Here is a 22,291-nt window from a genome sequence, read left to right as displayed (position 1 = left end):
GGAAGATAAAGGTTTTAGACTTAGTATAGCAAAGACAGATTACATTGAATTTAAGTTTAGCAATACTAGGAGTTGTGAGCCAATAAATAAAATAAGAGATGTCGAATTACCGATGAGTGAAGTAACTACGATCATTTTTACAAAAAAAAAAGGGGTATCGATAGATATTTATCACATAGAATAGAAGTAGGAGGGTCGAAGTGGAGAAATGTATCTGTTATTCTGTGATCGTAAAGTACCTCCAAAACTCAAAGGGTAGTTTTACAGAATAGCGGACTTAGATCTGTTTTACATATTGATCTGAATGTTGGACAAGAAAGTGGACTCATAAACAACATATTCGAGTTGTATAGATAGGGATTCTAAGGTGGATGTGAGGACGTATAATAATGGATAAGCTAAGAAACAAGTATATTAGAGAAAAAGTTGAGGTTGTGCCATCGAAGAAAAATTGAGGAAACAACTTGAGATGGTATGGACACATAAAAAGGGTACTACTAGAGGCAGTTAGGAGATGCGGGACCATGACTAGTACCCGTATTAATAGAGGAAGAGGGAGACTAAAAAAACCTTGGACCACCAACTACTCTTTTCGATCTTAGCCTACTTCCACCTACCCTTTCCGACCCTCTTCATCGATCTTTTATTTTTCTTCATCTTTTTTTCGAAAATGTGTGTCTTTTCTACACCTGACTAGCGTCGGCTGTCTTCTTCTACCTTAGCCGACCACCGTCGATCTCCGTCCCTCTCCGCCATTTTTCTTAATGTTCTGCCCACATCTTCTCGTCTTTCATCGTCCAAGCCCTTCACACCCCGTCCATAACCAGCCACCGCCAACTTGACCCGTTTTGTTCCGAACCTCGTCAACATTAGCCTCCCTTCGCCACCCCTCTCTACCCTAGCCACCGACTTTCTTCTTTTTTATTGTTTTTCCTATCTTCTTCTGCCTAACTTCGGCCATCTTAGTCTTTCTAGGCAGTCAGTTTTCTTTCATGTCATCCAAAGTCCTGCGCCTACGTTCACATATCACTATGCGTCAGTGGGGTTTCTCGAAGCCAGCTTGGAAGAGATTTCCGAATAGGATGGGCAATCTGCCCTTGAGGGGGTTTTGCGATCCCTTTGTTACTTGTCTGGAGGGAGAGTTTAAGGTTGAACTATTTATGAGGTGATTAATTCTACTATTTCTGAGGTGGAAAAATTCTACTATTTCTGAGGTGGACAATGAAGATGATTCTACTTATTTGAGGCTGAGGTGATGCTTTTTTGAATAGAGAGTTACTTTGTCATTTGAACGGCGAGTCAGGAGATAAACAGAAAGGATGTAGTGTATGAGTAGTTGGGTTATGATTTTCGGACTTCCATGGAACATGTGGTCAACAAATTTGCTTAAGATTATCGTGGATTCTTGTGGAGGTCTGTTGGAATTTAGCAAAGACACTGCTATGCTTAAGGATTTATCTGCGACGAGAATCAAGGTGATAGGACCTGAAGGTGATTTTTTTAATAGTTTGTTTCAGGTCCAATCACAATTTGGTCTTTTGGACATTCGAGTAGTGGACTCTGTTAATATAGAAGCGTACGAGATCTTCGAACGACAATCATACGCTCAGGTGGTGGTTGACAGAGCGAGAATGATGGTTGGGTAGGGGAAAATGGAAGGTGTTTATGAGGAATACAGTGGATCGGGATTATCTACATGTTCAAATAAGGTAGATGTGGATAACGTAACTATGCAGGAGCCAAAGATCGAGGAAGTAGTAGACAAGGAGCCAAAGATCGAGGAAGTAGTCGTGGAGACAACAATTGTACCAGGGTTTGTGTGAGCGAAGAGAGGGCTATAATGATGCTTGGGATTTTAGCCATACTCACAATATCGAAGGAGTCGACTTGTTTGTTAGTGAAAATCAAGAGTGGGACTATCTTAAAGAAAATGTGGCGAGTTCAGCAAGCAAGTGTTTTGGGCCAGAACCACTGCTAGGAAGCAGATGTATCAAGATTCTCAAGAGGATTATTCCTAAAAATGTAGGTGATTTTAGAAGAATTTCTATTCAAAATATAGACAAGTCATACGTTAGAGGCCCGTAATTGCCTAGCTGCGGGGTGGTGAGATAGGTATCAGTGCATAATTTTGAGAGTGTATACTATAGAAGAAAGTCTCGTACAACAGGTGGTATGGACAACTCATTCGCAGATAACTTATCAAGAGGAGATCCATTGAGAATGGAGGATAGGACGTTGGGTGATGGAGGTCGTAAAGACTGCGAGGATCCAATACACAATGATTTGGTCGAAGATAGTTTTTGAGAAGGTTCAAAATCATCCGTGTTTGGCAGCCCTGTTAGCTCATATATCTCAGTGCCTACTTGTTTGGGTATGGAAGACATATGAGGTCTTTGTTGCATTTTCTCCGGGTTCTAAGCAATTTCACATGCTGTCTACCGGGGATTTTTCAGATCCTAAAGTGGGAGAGGTCTTTCTTTCCTTTCAGAATTCACCTCTAAAACAATCATTTTATCGTAACTTTTTATTTCATTCGTCTTTTTCTGTTTTGGGTCTATCTAAGGGAGTATCAGCAGAGGTTGTGCAACCACTAGTGGGTGAAAAGCGGGGTAAGTTGGTGGATAGTCATTTTGAGGATGAGTAGTGGAGGATGTTTTGAGGGAATGTAGAGGGATCGACAATGCGTTTTACATGGTTGGTGAAAGTAGTAAGGAGTAAGTCGAGATTAAACAAATCCAGGGAGTTAAAGAGGTTGACCTTTGGGATCAATTATGAGAAAAGATCGTCCCATAGGGGCTCTGCAGTTGTTAATGAAGATTTGTTCTTGTAATATTAGAGGAGGAGGCTTAGCTAGTCGTAGGGATTAGTTAGAGCAGTTTTACGTAAGGAGAGGTCGTATAATGTTGTTCTTCAATAAATTAAGAGAGAGTCAGTGGATAGGAGATTTATTGGAAGTCTAAGTTTGTCGAATGGATATTACTACCTGATATAGCTAGAATGGGGAGGGGGTGTTTCTGTAATATGAGACCCTAGATTGATTTCGGTTACGGATAATCTAATTGGAGAATTCCCAGTTTCAATACAAATCTAATTCGGTTAAGGATCTTTATTTTATTTTATTTCAGTTATCATCGGTTCATAATAAGCCCATTTATCATTTTATCTAGTGGGATGATTTTTCCTCTTCTTCTGTATCTTGGGTCTTGCATCTGCAGAGGGATCTGAGGGATGAGGAAGTGAATGAGTCGAGCTTTTTGTTAGGATCTTTAGAGATGGTCTGATTGGTTGAGGATGTTGATAATATCAGGGTTTGAGACGAGGATCATTTAGGGGTATTCTCATTCAAATCTTTCTTTCTCATCAATGGTTTTTTCTCTCTTTCATGTCTTTTGAAAGTTTCGATCCCACCAAATGTTCAAGTCTTATCGACGACCGCGGTGCTAGGTAAGTTGTCAACTTGATGCAAAACAGTGACCTTCGTATGCTCTGTCTGAATTGGTGCGTGCTGCGGCGGAAAGAGGTGGAGAATCAGGATCATCTGCTTTTGCATTTTGAAGTTCAATTTAAATTATTAGACGATTTATAAGATTTTATGCGCTTTAAATGTAAATTTGGAATTTGGGGATTTAATCCTTAAATTGGGTGTAAAATATTTTTATAATGAATTTTATGCCTTAATTAAATTATTTAATTAGTATTTAAGTTAAATTAGGATTTTAAGTACTCTATTTAGCTATTTCGAAATTTGGAGATTTTAATCTAAAAATTTGGTAATTGAATATTTTATTAAATTTTTGAGTGGGTCTAAATAATTTAATTAGTATGAGTTTAGTCTATTAATTTATTTTATTATACTTTTTCTAACCCTAATTATTTATACTAATCACACACACCTACACCTAAACACACACACACACGTTATTTTTGGAGGAAAAAGCAAGGGTTGTGCCTCCCTTGAGTAGCAGCATCTTGAGCACTCATCCTAGCAATATTTTGGAGATTTTGGTGAGTTTTTGTCAAGAAAAACGTCAAGGAATTGTCCTCCGTTCATCCTTCATGTACCCTCGCGTCGGTATTTAGACTTTAGACGCAAATGCATGTACAAACTTTTCTTTTACACATCGATCTCGTCATATTATGTATTTTGATGTATATTATGCATGAAAATTCGTTCGTTATATGCGAAGTTCATTGGATTATGGTTTAAACGATTTCTGGAAAATTTCTACGTCACAAAACCCGTCACCCTCTGTTATTTCGAATTCTACGACTTATAGGTTGGTTTTCTGGAAACGTGTTCAACATATGATTTGTAGCACTATGTGTTACCTTCGATTCAATAGTAAATTCGTATTTTTCTGATAAGACACGAGGGAGATATGATTTGTATCGTAAAACCGCACAAGTTGTGAAATTTCTGTGTCACAAAACCTGTCACCCTCTGTTATTTCGAATTCTGCGACTTATAGGTTGGTTTTCTTGAACCGTGTTCAACATATGATTTGTAGCACTCTGTGTTACCTTGTATTCGATAGCAAATTCGTAATTTTCTGATAAGAAACGAGGGAGATATGATTTTTATCGTAAAACCGCACAGGAGTCACCCTCTGTTATTTTGAATTCTGTGACTTATAGGTTGGTTTTCTGGAAACGTTTTCAACATATGATTTGTATCACTCCGTGTTACGTTGGATTCGATAGTAAATTCGTAATTTTCTAATAAGAAATGAGAGAGATATGATTTTTATCGTAAAACCGCTCAAGCTGTGAAAATTTGTGCATGTTCTTCACGTTTTCTCAAGCTTTTGGTTGCAGGCTTCGTTGGGATCTCCTGGATCTTTGCTGCTATGGTTGGGGCAGCATGTCCAGAGCATTCCAACGAAGCCCACGACGTTGTAAGTATGATTGACGTACAAAAAAATATTTTATTTTGGAGGCATGTGATTTGTCTTGTGACCACCCGGTAAAGCATGACTGGAGATTTATGATTATGGGATTGAAAAGCGGTAAAGCATGACCGAGGACCTCTCCACTCGGTAAAGTATGACCGGAGATTTATGTATGTGGGAGTGGACATCCGGTCGAAAGGCTGTGGTGATCCCTGCCAGCCCAGTACTGTGGTTTAGTCTGATCAGGCGATTTATGTTACGGGCCACTTGCTTTGAACATATTTCTACGCAAAATTAAGTATGATTATGTATGTTATGATGGAAGCACTTTTCTGAAAATGTTTATGCAGTTATGACACGTCTATGTTTATGTATGTTTAGCTGTTATTTCTCAAATGCATGTGATTTTATTAAGTACTATTTGTTATTCTTGGTTTATGCGTGTTAAGTCTTTAGACACACTAGACTTGATCGATGCAGATGTTAATGCTTTTGAGGAGACAGGAGGTGCTGACCAGTGAGCTTGCTCGGACTGTGTGCAGTTCAAACCCGAGGACCGCTATTGTTATTAAAGGATTTTATGCACGTTAAACTTTTTACTCTGACTTTTATTTATTCAAAATTTTGTTGGCAAACAAGTATTTTCAAATGATCGTTTTGGATAACGCTTTTACAGTAGTGATGAATGATATTTTTTTATGCCATGAAAATATTTGTACTTGGATTATTTTCAAAATTTTAGTCGATTATTTTATTTAAATTTAGAAGGCGAGGGTTAATATTTAAATAAGAAAAATTTTAAAATAGTATTAGTTATTTTATTACGTGATGTTACAACAAATGAGCGGTATTGAGGTTTCTATCGGTTCTAGGAGAATCCCACTTGGTATAGATGCCATCTGTTAGCTTTTTTTAGAAAAGGTGCAAGTTAACTTGGTGATGTAATCAATGTATCTGGCAGTTAGGATTTAGTTGTGATTCTGTTATGAAATTCGATGGGCTTAGCTAAATTCGATTGTTATAAGTTCCCGAGTCCGTAGGCACATTCTAGTTATGGATGTTAATGTGCTTGTGGACGCACCTTGATGGAGTACCTGGATATATAGTTAGCATAAACTTGACATGGGTCTGGACTTTCCTTTTTGGAATTCAATCAAATAATATTAAAAATAATGCTTTTATATAGAATTTCATATTTTTTCATCATTGTTACTCATCTGATTCTGGCAATTCCAATTTTTAAACAGGTAACCTTGCAATTGTGGGCAACAAGTGGAGGATTTCTATCAACAGCTTCCTTGCTCATCTTACGAGATGCTGCTGCCATGTTTAGTTCCATTTATTTTACCACCTGCTTGTCAAAAACTATGGTAGCTTTTATTTCTCGGTCTAGAGTTACAGAAATTACCGATATCAAACATATGCAGTTTTTAAGAGATTCAATAGTTGGATGTGCAAAAATCATCTGTTAGAGCTGCTGCTTCTGTTAGTCAACTTGCAAAACTAATGCAATACGGGTTGCAAACAAACACGAAGGTATAAGTCTGATATCAACGCTAAGTTTAGTATAATGATTATGAATCTTTTTTCTTGTTCTGCAAAAATTCAGCTTACACATTTACACTTAATGATGGAATTGCCACTCTTGTTCCTTTCTGCTATTTATTTGTTTTTATTAAGTTATGTTACTCGTTTGTATTCATTTTCTTGCAAGACAGGAAGCTGTTAAAAAGATTTGCAGTTGGGAATATATTAATTGCATAGATCTGTGGGTTAGGTTCATATCAACCAACATATGTGACCATGATCTCCAGTCTTCATTCTTTATTACCATTCAACTTATATATGCCTTGGCTCTCATGTTTCCTGGTACGAGATATTTCCCTTTTGAGGCTTAAGTGCCTTGAGTGGCTTAATTGTCTCTCCAGTTCCAGTGGTAGTTTTATTCCAATAGTAAAGTGTACGCTCAGCCATTGAACAGCTCTCACTGCATTTTGCTCAATGATCTAGCTTATATTCCACTGATCTGTATGTGCAAGTTTATCGAGACCACGACTTCTGAGAGTTTACGTCGTTTGGTTTGATTGACAAGGTAGTTAATTTTTAGTTGCACCTGTATGTTAAATACAATTGTTCATGATCCTATATCATAAGTTAATACGCATGCAGAATGTCCATAAGTAAGAATGCTTGTTTTGGATCTGCTGGTGGAACAGAATGTGAGCTTTGTGCAAAGAAAAAGAGACGAGGTGTCTCTCTCTCCGCACGATCAGCAATCAGTAGACTCTTTCCTTCAGGTTTGGGCATTATGAATTCGTCTGTCAGTACCTCTGCAAGTGAATGAGCAGTAGAGGCGGGTGCATACAAGTTTTGATATGGATTTAGAGATTCTTGGATTCAACATAATAATTATATATTTTTTTATTTTTTAGTTTGGGCAGGGAAGTGCAATGATATGAATTATAAAGCATACATACAAAAGTTTTGATTAGAATTTTCATCGTTTGTATGCAAACTTATCGGTTGAAACAAACGAGTCCTATTGGTAAATAGAACAATAAATCATGCTAAACAAGCCGAATTCATTGTAATTAATTTGAGAGTCGTATTCGTCTCATCTAATAAATATATAACTTGTTATGTTTCATTATGTTCAATAAAAAAATTGACATTTATCTCAACTATGAATATAAAAAATAGATACATAATATAATTTGATAAAAATTTGTGTGAGACGATCTCACGGGTCGTATTTTGTTAGACAGATATCTTATTTGGGTTATCCATGGAAAAATATTATTTTTTATGTTAAGAGTATTACTTTTTATTGTGAATATCGGTAGTGTTGACCCGTCTCACAGATAAAGATTCGTGAGAACGTCTTACAAGAGACATACTCTTCATGTATTCTAACATTATTGGATTAGTAATTGAGCACATATCTAACACATTGCATGCTAGAAAAAATAATATGAATAAAGATAGATTTTTAAAAAATAGAAAAAAATATATATTGAAGAATAAATATTCAAAAATATTATTTATGGAAGAAAAACAATTAACTAGTTTTGATTAACGATTATGTATGCATATTAAAAATTTAGAATAAATTATAAATCCACATATCGTAAATTTCGTATGAAATGTAGTTATGCATAAGTAATTTTTCCAATCAAATTCTGGATTTGAGTTTTTATTTTAGAATAAATTTTATGGATTTTATATTTATGAAGGGGTTGATCCATTCTATATCTAGAATAAAAATAATATTTTTGAGATTCAAAATAATATATTTTCATGGATCAGTCCAGATAATATGATATAATCTCATATGAATTATTTTGTTTATTTTAATATTTTATTTATTGCAAAAACAATTGTTGCACGTTAAACAAGTAGTTTATTGGAAAAAATTATAAGATAATTATCATATAAATATCTTATTTAATTTAACAATATAAATATAAAGCAAAAATTTGTGTGAAACGGTCTTACAGTTCGTATTTTGTGAGATAGATCTCATATTTGGGTTATCCATGAAAAAAATTACTTTTTAGGTCATCCATGAAAAAAATTACTTTTTATGCTAAGAATATTATCGTGAATATCATTAAGTTTTTCATCGTATTCGGTCGCATTTCATCGTCGTTACAAATATGAACATAAAATAACATTAGGTGGGAGGAGGTAAATTAATTTCATATAGAAGAGGGAGAGATCTCCGATGGTGGAGAGAGCGAACAATGAGGCCGCCACGATGATGAAGAATAGCAATAGCCATTTGGATACGGGTAAGGCGGACAGACACGTGTGGCTGATGAAATGCCCTCCCGTTGTCGCACGTGCCATGCAACGCCACCACCACCCGCCTCAGCCCTTCACCTCCGCAATGCCATGTCCCACCGTCGCCAAAGTCATCGTCGCCGTGGATCCTCTCCTCCCCAATGATGACTCCTCCACCCAGGCAATTTACAATTAATTTGTTTGCTATTCTATTTTTACTCTTCTCTTGTTAATTATTAATTACTTCTTTAAATTGCATGCAAAGGATATCAATCACTTATCTCTTTGAATTGGATGCATTGAATGTAATTTTTGTTGGGATACCTTTAGAAAGTTGTGATTTTATAACTTTATATTTTGAATGCGTCATTAATCTACTCAAGCTCCAAGGCTTTTTTCCTTTGGTTCTGGATGATTTAATGGAAGTCTCTTCTCCCAGGCATTACTCCTTGTAATTTTCATTTGCTTTCCTATGGTCTTTGGAACGGTTTCTCATTTTTAGGAAAATCAGGTTGAACGTATTACACTCATTTGGTTGTCAAATATTTGTCATTGATGTGCAACTTTTAAGTTCAACTAGGCGCTTGTTTTGCAAGGCTTGAACTAAAGTAGATTTGACTTTAGAGGCTGCTCTCTGTGTCTTATGATCTCCAAGTACTCTGCTTTGTTTACCCTTTATCGATTGCTCGCTTATGTGCCAATCTGGTTTCTTGTCAAGAATTGGGTAGTTCATTTTGTCTATCTCTGATCCAATTTTTTGTGCTCAGACGAAAGTAAATTATGGTTTAAAATTTATGCTCCATGTTAGGAGTTTATAAATACTTCTAGTTTATTTCACTCTCTCATGGGAATATGAATGAAAATCTTCCATTTAAAAGAAGAGCAAAAATAGCCACACTGCCTTAAAAACGTATATCCTTAATGTTGTTCTTTCCATCTGTCACTCGCTTCTACTGAGCATATCATCCCATGGAAACAACACCCGCTACACTTCCCTCCCCAAACCTCCTCTTTCAATGTAAAGAATTGATCTAGTGGGTTCAACTGCTTAATATCTTTATAAAAGTGTGAAAGATCAGACGCTAAAAATAAATTCGTGGATTTATAGATCTCACTAATGCTATGGCACTATGGGCCAAGTGGTGAACTAAATATGGATAAAGAATAACAAATGGAGTTGTCTTTTGTGCAATATCTCCTTCATATTGAATTCGAACAGTTAACTATATATTGGATAAATGGCGACAGCAGTTACATTTAACTCATTTGTTCAATTTGCAACATGCACTTGTTTCTCAAATCTGATTACAGAGGGTCGTTTTTCTTAGCGTGTTCAATTTTTTGCACTTCTTTACTTCAATTCTTCTGTTAGCTATTAAGTTTGTGAATGTTAATACATGGAAAAGCTTATTTTTCTTCACCATTCTTGGGACCTGCTCACTCTTTTTCTTTAGCGTTTAGTAATGGATATGAAACTTCGAGAACAAATGGTATTTTCCAGACTGTTTGAAAAACTTTTATCCTTGTTTCCCATATTAGGAAGTTAAATTTTTGCTCCTACGTTTCTGTTCCCATAGAGCTAACTTTCGTTTATTCTCTATTTTTTTTCTATCACAAAAAGTAACAATTGAACATATCTTTTTTGGGTCATGCTTTTGGTCTTACCAAAATTTGCATGTAAATAACTACATCTTCAAGTTCTTGTAATCAATTCTTAAACTATGTAATCTATTCCAGATTAATGTTAAAGGGCAGAGTTATTCTTCTGAGTATCAACTACTATTGTTTCCCCTGATTTTTGATGAAATATTTGATGTTATGATCAGTTTACAATGGAGTTGGCTGGCGCTACATATGAAAACGTGCCCAGGTGCTTCTCAATGGACATTTCCAAAGATGTTATTCCTATGGCAGTATTTTCTGAGTCACCAGAAGGTAAGTAACCATCTCACTGTTAATGTATGAAGAAATTTGGTTGTTTTCCCCTCTTCTAGTTGATCACTATGCAAAATATTTCAGTCCAAGTCGCGTTATGGATACAGAGAATTTTTGTATGGCCCACGGATAAAGGAATTCTTTGGTTGGAAAGAATTAATTGTGAAGATAAAATGGTTGCATGAGATATGATTCTCACAACATTGTCACATAAGAGCACCTTTTTAAGATTTTCTTGAAGATTTTACCCTTAATCATTTTAGGAGACATGCCATTTGTTGCTCCAAAAAGAGTGCTGCCAATCTCTATCCTGTTCCTTGTTGCCCTACGTGTGAATGTAGAAATAGAGTTTAATACTTGACTGACAGTGGACAAATTCTCTAAATACGTTATTGGCCATACTTCATCCCAATAATTTATTCACCAATTGTAACTAAACTAACAAGTAAAGATCAATCACATTTTGAACTAGTATCCATGCAGATGTTGGATTATATGTGTTGATGATGAAACTATAATTATTTCTCCAAAATAAAATTCTTATTAGGAACTTAATTTCAGCTAATTGTAATTCCTAGGCAAAATATGAATTGTTTAGGGAACCTTTCCATGAAGGGGAAAATCTACCGGAAATTTGACATGAAGCCTCACAACAAAAACATAGAAGACTATGCAAAATTATGCCATGAACGAATGACCAAATATATGAATAGAAGTAGACAAGTGCAGGTAACTCCTTACCTTTTTTCCAAGAAGAGTTAATTATCACCTTACTTTCATTACTTATTTTATATGAGGTGTTACTTTTCCCTTATATTCTCTTTTCATGAATTTATGCAGATTATTGATAATGACAGTGGAATGCATATGAGGTCGATGTTCAGAGTGGTTGATGTTAAGGCATCTGGAACAGCAGTGATTAATCATAACCTTATAACTTTTACTTATCGAGTGATTTTCTTTAGTTGTTGTTTGTGCACAACGCATTGCCTAATAATTAATCATAGAAATGAATAAAACTTGAGGTAACGTTTGGATAGGATAAGAAGAAGATTCCAGCAAAGGGACCAGAAACGAAAAGAACAAGAAGAGATCCCCAAGAGATGGAAAAGATCATGTTCAAGCTTTTTGAGAAACAACCAAACTGGACACTGAAACAACTGATTCTTGAGACTGATCAGCCTGAGGTATGCTCTCTTTTATTTTCTTGACCTTAGCTAATCAACTCATGTCCTGATCTTATCGACAGCAATTTCTGAAAGACATGCTTAAGATCCTGTGCGTCTACAATAACAAGGGAGTGAATCAAGGATCTTATGAGCTGAAGCCTGAGTACAAGAGATCAGAAGACAGATCAGCTTCAGTGTAGGCGAAACATTTCGGGACATTAACATGCCATATTCGGCGATTATCTGTGTTTTTTCAAAAACAATCAAGCGTTTGATGCATTTGACCTTTTCTGTTAGAAGCATTCTGCCTAGCTAAAGGTTGATCAAAGTTTCTACCTTTGATTGATCTTACACAGAGATGTTGGCTGCTTTGTTCTCTCTCCTTTCATAAAAACACACTAGCTACTTACTTGCGTCATGTACGTATAAATCATTATATTTTCAAAATGGTTTTTTAGAATAAAATTGAATTTGAATTGACAAAAACTCTGCAAAATATTATATATATACTTGTATAATAATAATTAGAATAAAATATTTTATCATGAGAAGGTGAAATAGCGAAAAGAAAATTTAACTTGCCTCTGAATGATGTAAATGTAACTTGCCTTTGCAATCATTCAATAGACAATGATAATCTTTGTCATGTCATCACCATCGGTACAAGGGGGTTGATAACTATATCTAAGGTGGAGAAATGAATTTTCTGAACATAGAACTAAACTCTTTTAAACTTTAATAATAATAAAATAATAATAACAAATAAAGTAAATCAAATTCTCCATCCTCACCTTGTGTTTCCACCGAAGGTATAGATGGTGTATATTTTGTTTCCTAAATTGCTTTCTAATTTATGTCTTCCTTTTAAACCAAAAAGGATGACTCTATATTGTCTAAATAGGTATCTTTAGTGTAAATATTTCTGTTAGGATCGAAGATAACAATTTAGAGGAGTGAATTAACTGTTATGCAAATTATGTCAACAGCTCAAGACAATATTCCAATCAAACTGAGTAATTTGACACTACAACAAAAATGGCTTTTCGCAGCGCGCAAATTCGTTTTCCGCAGCGCACATTGCACGCTGCAAAGTTCAAAGCTGTTGAAAGTTCAAGATTATCCACAGCGTACATGTGCGCGCTGTTAATCTTATTATCCGCGGCGTGCACATGCACGCCGTTAATACTATTATCCGCAGCGTGCAATGTACGCCGTTAATAATTAGTGCAAAATCTAATTTTAGCGACGGTTTTAAAATTGCCGTCGCTAAATTTATAGGCGACAGTTTTTAAACGGTCGCTAAGTTTAGCGACGGTTTTAAAACTGTCGATACATTTAGCGACGGGATTTCATAATCCGTCGCTAATCTTTTCGTTAAAATAAAAAAAAAATTTACTTTTATAATTTAATAAAATTTTTAAAAAAAACTTACAATCTAATAACAATACTCGTGATTTTTAATAATATTTACAAAGTAAGTAAAAATCGAAACAAAAAAGTACACTAAATCGAAACTAAAATCTTAAAATCGTGAGAAAAATTCTGAGTGTTGTGAAGAAATGGGAAGGAAATGCGGATATTTATAGACTATTAGCGACGTTTGTATTTAAACCGTCGCTACTAGCGACGGTTTTATAATAAACCGTCGCCGATGTAAAACCTTGCGACGGGTATAAGAAAACCGTCGCTAAATATAGCGACGATTAATGCTTAATTGTCGCTAAAGTTGGCGACGGTTATTTTAAACCGTTGCTAGTCTTAAATCGGCGACGGTTTATTTAAAACCGTTGCTAATAGCGACGGTATAGAAACTACCGTCGCTAAATTTAAATCGGCGACGGTTAAATAAACCGTCGCTAAATGATGGCGCACCCATTTTTCACAGCGTGCTTATATATGCACGCCGTTAAAAAAAATTTATTTTTTTTAAAAAAAATGATTTACTATTAACAGCGCACATAAACATTCACGCCGTTAATAATATTATTAACAGCGTGCCTTTATTGTGCGCTGCGAAAATTGCATAAGTTATTAACAGCTCACATATAACTGCACGCTGCGGATATTACTATCCGCAGCGTGCTTTTAATGCACGCTGTTAATACTGTCAACTGCAATAATATTAACAGCGCACATCTGGATGCACGCCGTTAAAAGTAATATTCGCAGCGTGCTTTTAATGCACGCTGTTGATGACGTGCTGCGAAAAATCATTTTTCTTGTAGTGTGAGCTACTAGAAACGTATTTTACGTGTGGAAACTACTTAGATTACTTAATGAATATGATATAAGAGGCAACAACTCGATATACTTTAGTTTACTTATAATATACTTAGCAACTCAAGTGAATAGTAGTAAATAAAGAGACAACAATTTGTTTATGGAAGTCGAAGACAAAGCTTCTACGTTTCTCATTCTTCTGTTTTCAGAAAGATTCTACTAGAAAATTTGATCAGTACAACAACTTGTACAAACTCACTTCAGCTCGGTTCTACAACCCTAATGAGCTAAAACACCTAACACTCTTTTCTTCAACTTGATTTGTTCAGAAATAAGCTTCTAACAATTATAATTGATTCTCACAATAAAACAATACTTGTGTGTAATACATAAGTGAGAATACAAAATGACAATAAGAAACTGAGTGCGTGCAATAATAACTTAAGGATGAATCTTTTGAGGGATGCGCGATTTGAATGCTTGATGAAGATTGACAAAACAATAGTATTTTTTTTCGAGATCACTTTAGTCTTTATGCATTTATTATTTATAGGTGTTGGTCCCCAATGATAATAAACATATCTGGTACTCACAGATGTACTAAGTAGCCGACATTTATGCGGATATAGCCACGTGTCCTTGTTGCTTTGTCAGATATGGTGTTGGTTTTTTCAAATTATTTGGATACTAGTTGAAGGAGTAACCAACAGATGCTGACAACTTTGTTATAAACTTGTAGATAATAGAGAATGTTGACAAACTGGTCTTCAAGTTGATATGTGCTATTCAAACAGCTTAGTTCAGGTCGTACTGATGAATAAACTCTATCAGATTAAAATTGCTGAACAGCTTGATCTGTCAGTTCAGTTTAGTAATCTGCATTAATATGAGCTTGAGTTAGATCATTTTAGTTTGTGATCACCAAAACTTAGATATAAATTTTTGTCTTAACAATTTCTCCCTTTATGATTATGTCAAAACTAAGCTGTCTATAATAAGTAAGATATAAGAACATATATTAATGCGCAACAATAAATTATGAAAGTTGTGTAAGAAAAATTTATCTTCAGATTTGTCCTTTCTTGAACAATTGATGAGGGGTATGACTTGGTTTGTATATGCTACTTGAGCCGCTGTGATGATGACCATGACCACTGCCACTAGAATTTCCTTCATGTGGCTTCTTATGCTGAGATGACGAGGATGAAGGTTTAGATTTATCTTGTTCTTTCGACTTTGCTCCTTTTTTGACATAATTCTTTCCACTTTACAAAAATGTAACCATCTCGATGTTGGGACATCGTATCCTCGCACTCAAGACGTAGCGGAAGTTTAAAAATTTTGTGTCTCGATAGTCGAAATGTTGCTTGGGCGTCGTATATTTAAAATCCATTCATAGCGTGTTTAAGAGTTTATATCTGCGCGTATACAACGCTGGACTCCAACCTATTCCGATTTTTAAGCGGATATAGTCCTTTTTGTAAATCCCTACGAACAGTTCACCAGCTTTCCTTGTCCGATCAGGTCCAAGATCAGAAAATGACGCCCATGCCCAGCCGAGCCCTCACCCGAACACTTTGTCATCAAAGCATGCAAGGAAACCCTCACTTCCTCTAACAGCCATGCACGGCCCCTTCTAGTTCTAGTATGGCCCTCGTGTTGTCCCTTAAACAAGGCCTTCATAGCCCTTTGACACCCTAAATTGCATCTTGTCCCTTAGAAATCATAACGTTAAATAAACAAGAATAAAATCGTCAAAACGTTTGAAATATTCTTTCTATCATTAATCCAATCGAGCATAAATATTTTTCATGCAAAAATAATCAAAAAATGCATAGTATAGTTTGAATGATGCGTCAAAGGAATTTAGAAACATGCCTTTATGTTTTAGAACGCTCGAATATGCGATCGTTGACGTGGGGTGCGAGGAAGAACGAACAGGCGACAAAGACTCCTAGTTTTCTCCTCTCCAAATTTCAAAAATGTGTGTGTTGTGTGTGTGAAGATTTTGGCTGGTACGGGGGGTTTAGAAGCCTATGTTTTTATTTTATATATTTTAATTTGCATGTTAATGGACTTGGGTTTTGGGCCTTTGAGTTTAGGGACAATTGGGCCTAATCATCTTAGGTAAATTAGGCCCCATAACACCTATTTAATTGAAAAATACAAGTTTATAAAAATTAATTTTTAAAAATAATGTATTTGATATTTTAAAAGTCCCTAATTTGCCCAAAACCGGCTTCTCGGATAAAATCGAGCTCATCTCGTAAAATAATTTGAAATCTATCATTTTTTGAAAATTTTAATAATTTTTAATCATATTAAGAAGCCTTAAAAATATTTATTTTGTCTTGGTCATTCCCGGTCACTTTTCTCTAGCCTATTACCAAATATTCGGGTAAAATACTTCAATTTAATGAAATCATGCACTTTAAACATTTAAGCATGTAAAATATATCAATTAAGTATTTAAAATCAATTCAGTAAAATAAATATGCAATTTAAATCATTTGCATGCATGCAGTTTACGTGAGTTAGCTTTTTGGACGTTACAGACACGATCCAAACCCTAGCCACGAGCCTTAGCCCAGCCCGAACCTGCCCCAACTATCCGAACATCGAAAAGAGCCCCCACGCGCACACGACGGCAGCTTGCGCTTCGCCTTTTATTTCGTTTGATCAGACCATTTTTGACCCTTCAAGTACTGTTAAATAACATCTAAACACATTTTAATACATCCCCATATACAGCAGCAATAGCCCGGACGATCCACACGAAGCCTACGCATCAAAAACTCGTGAAAACTTGAAGGAACTTCTTTAGAAAATTTCAGCATGCGTGTAAACGATTTTGATTCAAATATTTCATGTTGAGAAACGTTTTTCATGCATATTTATTATCAAATAACAGTATATAACAAGATTGATGCATAGAAAAAAGTTTAGGACATGTCTTTGCGTTTAAACGCTCGAATAAACGAATACCGACTTGATGAAACGTAGAGGATAAATGGAGGACATTTGCTAGATGTTTTTCTTGTCAAAAACTTTTGAAAAATCCCCCAAAATATTGAAGGTATGTGTGGAGAAGGGGTGGAGGCTACTTGGTGGTCAAACCCTAGCTTTTCACTTTTTGTGTGTGTTTTAGTATGTGTTCGTGAGTGTGTGTTTGTGTGTTTTTTATTCCCATTTTTTTAAAAAATACTTTGAAAATTAATTAAGTACTTACTAAACAAATTTATTAAGTCTTAACATAATTTAATAAAATATTAAATATTATGCCCTAGAATAAAATCTCATATTTATGAAAATTTGCTAATATTATGCTTAAAATATTTTAATTCATCTAATCATTTAAATTTTACTTTAAAATGCTAAAATTCATAAATTATTTAAATAATTTCTTAGCTTAAAAATGAAAATATAACATTTAAAATTTAGCACCTTAATCGTCTCCGATCTCCTATCTCCGGTCAAACATCTAATATTCGCCTAAAAATCTCAAACTCAAGAAATACAATTAAATCTCAAGAAAATAAACATATAAATATTAAACTAAATTAAACATGTTGGATGCAACATTCAATCTATTTAAATCAATTAACTCATTAAATTATGTATCGCATGCGGTCTACATGTATTTGTTTTTAGGCACTACACATTTCCTCTCCTATCTATTCTATGGACGCAAAAAGAATCCAAAGCAGAAGATGTATGTGAAAGATACTACATTTTACATGAGTAATTCATTTGAAGCAAATTTGATACACAAGCTTGAAAGAATTTGCCATAAATTTTATCTAGTCGCTGCAACCCAGCCTGTTTTTGTTTTGCATTGTCAAATGTGGCTAAATTCATTGTTTTTGCACTAAACATCCATTGAATTTTCTTGATATTATGTTTGATGGATAAATTAAAATGTGATTGATGATATCCGGGTGACTCAGGTGTTAAATGCATGGGCAATCCACCGGATAATGATGATAGTTCTTGGTTAGGAAATTTGAACAAGGGAATGGCTTCAATCGTTACCTGCAAACAAGTAAAGGAACTCGTGAATGGACGTCGGAGGGGTGTCCGGCGTAGTCACTTTGATGCTTAAATCAGCAGGTGTAGAAGAATGATGAAAATTGTACGAGTGAATATAAGTGAAGTGCTTAAGAGTGCAGAATTACAGAATCATTTAAATGAGAAGTATACATGTTATTTATAGCAGAAAATCCCATGATTACCTAGTTTTCAGTGCCCACCTGCTAAGTATGGTACGACGGCTGCCATACCCTGCTTCTGATGACTTCTTTGACACGCCAAACCCCTGTAATTTTGACAGTAATGATTGTCAAACATAAGATCATAGCCGGACCTCTTATGAGGCCAACCAAGCGGTTGCCTCAGGGCCCGGCCCAATAAGGGGCCCAAATTTATACATATAAATATATATGTGGTATATGTTATTTGTTCTCTAATTCACTCCAAATCTCAACTCTAATTCTTATCCACATTCAACAAATAATGTTTACGGTCCCCTACTTCTCTTAAGTCTGAAGGTAAGTAATTTTCTTCATGAATTATGCTTTATTTCCATTCCAAATCTTCTTTATAAATACATATTTATATTTATATTTGTAGATTAATCTACCAAAAGATCATCAATGAAAATGAAATTTACTTGTGATATGTGTGCTGTAATGTGCTTAGAGATCATGTTAATTAAATATATAACTAAAGCACACATCGCATGATTTAAATTGTTTAATTTGTTATAATTGAATTATGAGTTTTATATACATTTTATGTGTGACTTGTGTAATTAATCAGTAGATAGTCTAAGGAAATAAAATAAATTATGAGTAGAGCTTGAATGTGTGGACCGTTGAAAGATTAAATTCGTTATTTTTTGGATTTTTTGTCCTTTGATTTTGTAGTTTTTATTTCAACTCAAGGAATTCTTTGATTTTGTAGTTTCTACAATTATAGAGACTAAAAGTGTAGGAATATTTTGGTTAAACGCTTGTTAATTTGATTTATATTATTTTAGAAATTAAAACTTACAAGTGATTGGTGATTTGGTTCAGAAAATACTTGTCTTTAATTTATGCAAATTACAAAACTATAATTTTTATTCCATGCGATACTGTTTGTTTGGATTTTATATGTTATTTCAGAATGATTGATTTTGTTTTAGGTTTTTAAAAAATTTTAATACATAGTTTAATTTGTTGTTGATTGAAAATTTTGATAATTATTCATTTTTAATAACTTGTAGTTACAACAAAAGGAAATTTAAAACACCTCCTAAATATCGGTCTGGAGCTCAAAAAATGAAACAAAAGAAAATGTCATTAATTCAAAGTCAAGCTGAAGATATTAATAAATATTTTAGTAGAACTAGCACAACAGAAAGAAATTAATTAGTGAATAATTTGTTGATTGAAGAACAAAATAATCACAATGAATATGAAAAAGTGACTGAGGCTGGAAATTTGAATGAATCGACTAAAGAACTCAATTTGGGTGATTTATATGGCAATGATGAAGTCAATTTGGGTGAATCAAACGAAAACTTAGAAGATGACTCTCAACATGAAGATTCTAGAACAAAGAGTGATGCTGAGACCTTAGCACTATATGATCTTGAGAGTTTTGAGTTCTTGCTTGAAATGATAATCTGGTATAACTTGTTACATGAAATAAATGTTGCGAGTAAGCTTATTCGATCTAAAAAAATGGATATTGATATTGTGATCGATCTTTTACAAGGACTTGTTCAATTTCTTGACGAGTTTAGAGAACAGGGGTTTGCTAGTGCCATGGATGAAGCTACACAAATGGCAAGTAAAATGGGGATCACACCTAAATTTTGAGAAAAACGCATCATTCGAAGAAAAAAATTTGATGAAAGTGACACTGACAATGTGACACAATCAGGTGAATAGGCTTTTAGAGTTGAATATTTTCTATTTATAATTGATCAACCTCGATCTTTTTTTAAAGTTCGGTTTGAACAATTTAAAAAAGTCAAAAGTTTTTTGGGTTTTTATTGAATTTGAACAATTTAAAGAGTGAGCCTTTAAATAGCTTGATGAAGTCTTGTATGTAGCTTCAACAATTTATGAGTCACAATGAACATTCATACATTAATGGTGATGAGTTGTGTTCGGAGGTGATGTTCATGAGATATTATATAATAAATGAACAAAGAGTAATTGATATGATGCAATGTTTGACGAAACTGCATGGTTTATTTCCATATACTTGTATTGCTTATAAGATTTTGTTAACCATACCAGTAACAATTGTATCGGCAGAAAGAAACTTCTCGAAGTTGAAGTTAATCAAGAATTATCTTCGATCAACAATGTCGCAAGATAAACTAAATGAGCTAACTATGTTGTCGATTGAGAAAGAAATTGTCTGATAATTGGATTACACATATTTGATAAATATTTTCGCCTCTAAAACAGCTAAACGAGTAGTATTTATGTAGTTATTTTAAATATTTGTTGAGTTGTTATTGGTGTTACGTATTTATTTGTATATTTGTTATTTGCAAATTAAATTTTATATTTATTATTGCAACAAGATGGCCTGTTTTTCAATTTCGTTTCAGACTCTATTCAACACAGGTACGGCTCTGCTGATAAGGTAGCCCATACTGATACACTCGAGTGAGGTGCACTTCTCGAGGCAGCCCGGGTAGAGAGTTCCCGGGAGTTTAGATGAGAGCCCGGGTTCCTGGTAACCCGGATAGAAGATGACCTGGGCATTCACTTACTTGGCTGCTGAAGAAATCATCATGCACATTGACTCTGATTTGAACTATCCATTTAAGATCCCGGGTTATTTATGACCTGGGCCCGGGCCCTTATGAGGGTATCAGTGATGTTTACTGATGAAATGATTGTACAATCATCCTTCGTTTTGCACCCATACAAATCCATAGTTATATACATATTCTATTATATGTGAATGAGATATTGATACTAGATTATAACGTCCATATATCTGTGTTACATCGATATTTATATATAACAGAGTAGTCATGTAGGTAATAATCAATATTCTTTTCCCAATTATTAAAAAAGCAGAATCGAAGTGATAATAATTCCATTTCCATTTTAATTATTATATTTTTTATATAAAAAAACCCTCAATTCAATATCGTTTAATATTTCAACAATATAATCAATCTATTGGAGTAGGCCCAATTTTTATTTGGATGAAAAAATTTAAAAAAGTTTAATTTAGATCGAAAATTGAATTAGAAGTGTTTAAACATTTAATTAAGTTTATAATATTATCATAACGAAACATATATAAAAGAGAAAAAGAAACTTACAATCTTGACTCTATATTTTGGAGTTGGATCCATTACTATGTACAATATTCGGTGTTGTGTACAATAGAGTCGTTGGATCATGTGGAGGAAACATAAGATCAGATTCAAATTCCTATATTTTATGATATACATAAATCTATTTATTGAGAATAGAAAGTGAAATATAAGAGATAAAATAGTTTTTTTGTGAGCCCGGGTCGATATAATTTAAAAGTCATATTTTTTTAATAAAAAAATAATGTTGTTTTTTATAAATTGAGTTGAGTCAAACCTTCTCAAGTTTGTACTTGATCCAATTTGGAGACATGGTATGTTCGTTGTACCTTTCATGACTCGTTTAGGAATAACCAACTCATGGGGAGGTTTGAGTATCACAGAAGGGATTGTAACGAATCCGGGTATTTGGAGTTGCGAAGGTATGGCAGGGGCACATATTGTATTTTCTGGCTTGTGCTTTTTCGAAGCTATGTGGCATTGGGTTTATTGGGATCCTACAAAGATTAAATTTCAGTGATTGCCTTTTACTGATCTCATCTTTTGCGGAATCGAATCTCTTTTGACTGTATAAGAATATGTGGAGTTGAGCATGTTTGGAAGCACAGGAGAACGTTCTTTTGCTGATATTATTACTAGTATTCGATATTGGGTCATTCATAGCATTACTATACCTTCTCTATTCATTGTCGGTTGCTTATTTGTGAGTACCGATTTGGCTTACAATGTATTTGGAAGCCCTCGGCCAAACGAATATTTCACAGATAGCCGTCAAGGAATTCCATTAATATAAGACCGTTTTGATCTTTTGGAACAACTCGATGAATTTAATGTGAGATAAGTGAGTGTATATTAAAATATTCATTTTGTGTTATAGAATAACGTGAAAAAGTTAAACTGATTTGTCAATGCTAAACAACATGCTAAGCGTTGAAAATTGACATTTACAAAATTAATTTTAT

General features: G+C 34.4%; 1 protein-coding gene across 1 annotated transcript; it reads left to right on the top strand.

Moving 5' to 3' along the window:
* The first annotated feature begins 8,554 nt into the window (after positions 1–8,554).
* On the top strand, positions 8,555–12,244 carry LOC140983402 (uncharacterized). Its single transcript, XM_073450448.1, has 6 exons — positions 8,555–8,853; positions 10,499–10,607; positions 11,206–11,336; positions 11,448–11,522; positions 11,648–11,794; positions 11,857–12,244. Exons 1-6 carry the CDS (start codon positions 8,614–8,616, stop codon positions 11,974–11,976), a joined length of 822 nt encoding a protein of 273 aa, XP_073306549.1. The 5' UTR covers positions 8,555–8,613; the 3' UTR covers positions 11,977–12,244.
* The last annotated feature ends 10,047 nt before the right edge of the window (positions 12,245–22,291 follow it).

The sequence above is a fragment of the Primulina huaijiensis genome, chromosome 8 (assembly GCF_012295235.1).
Source record: "Primulina huaijiensis isolate GDHJ02 chromosome 8, ASM1229523v2, whole genome shotgun sequence".
In the NCBI taxonomy this organism is placed as follows: Eukaryota; Viridiplantae; Streptophyta; class Magnoliopsida; order Lamiales; family Gesneriaceae; genus Primulina; species Primulina huaijiensis.
Note: the sequence above shows the minus strand (reverse complement) of the source record. Positions and strands in the feature narration are given on the sequence as shown.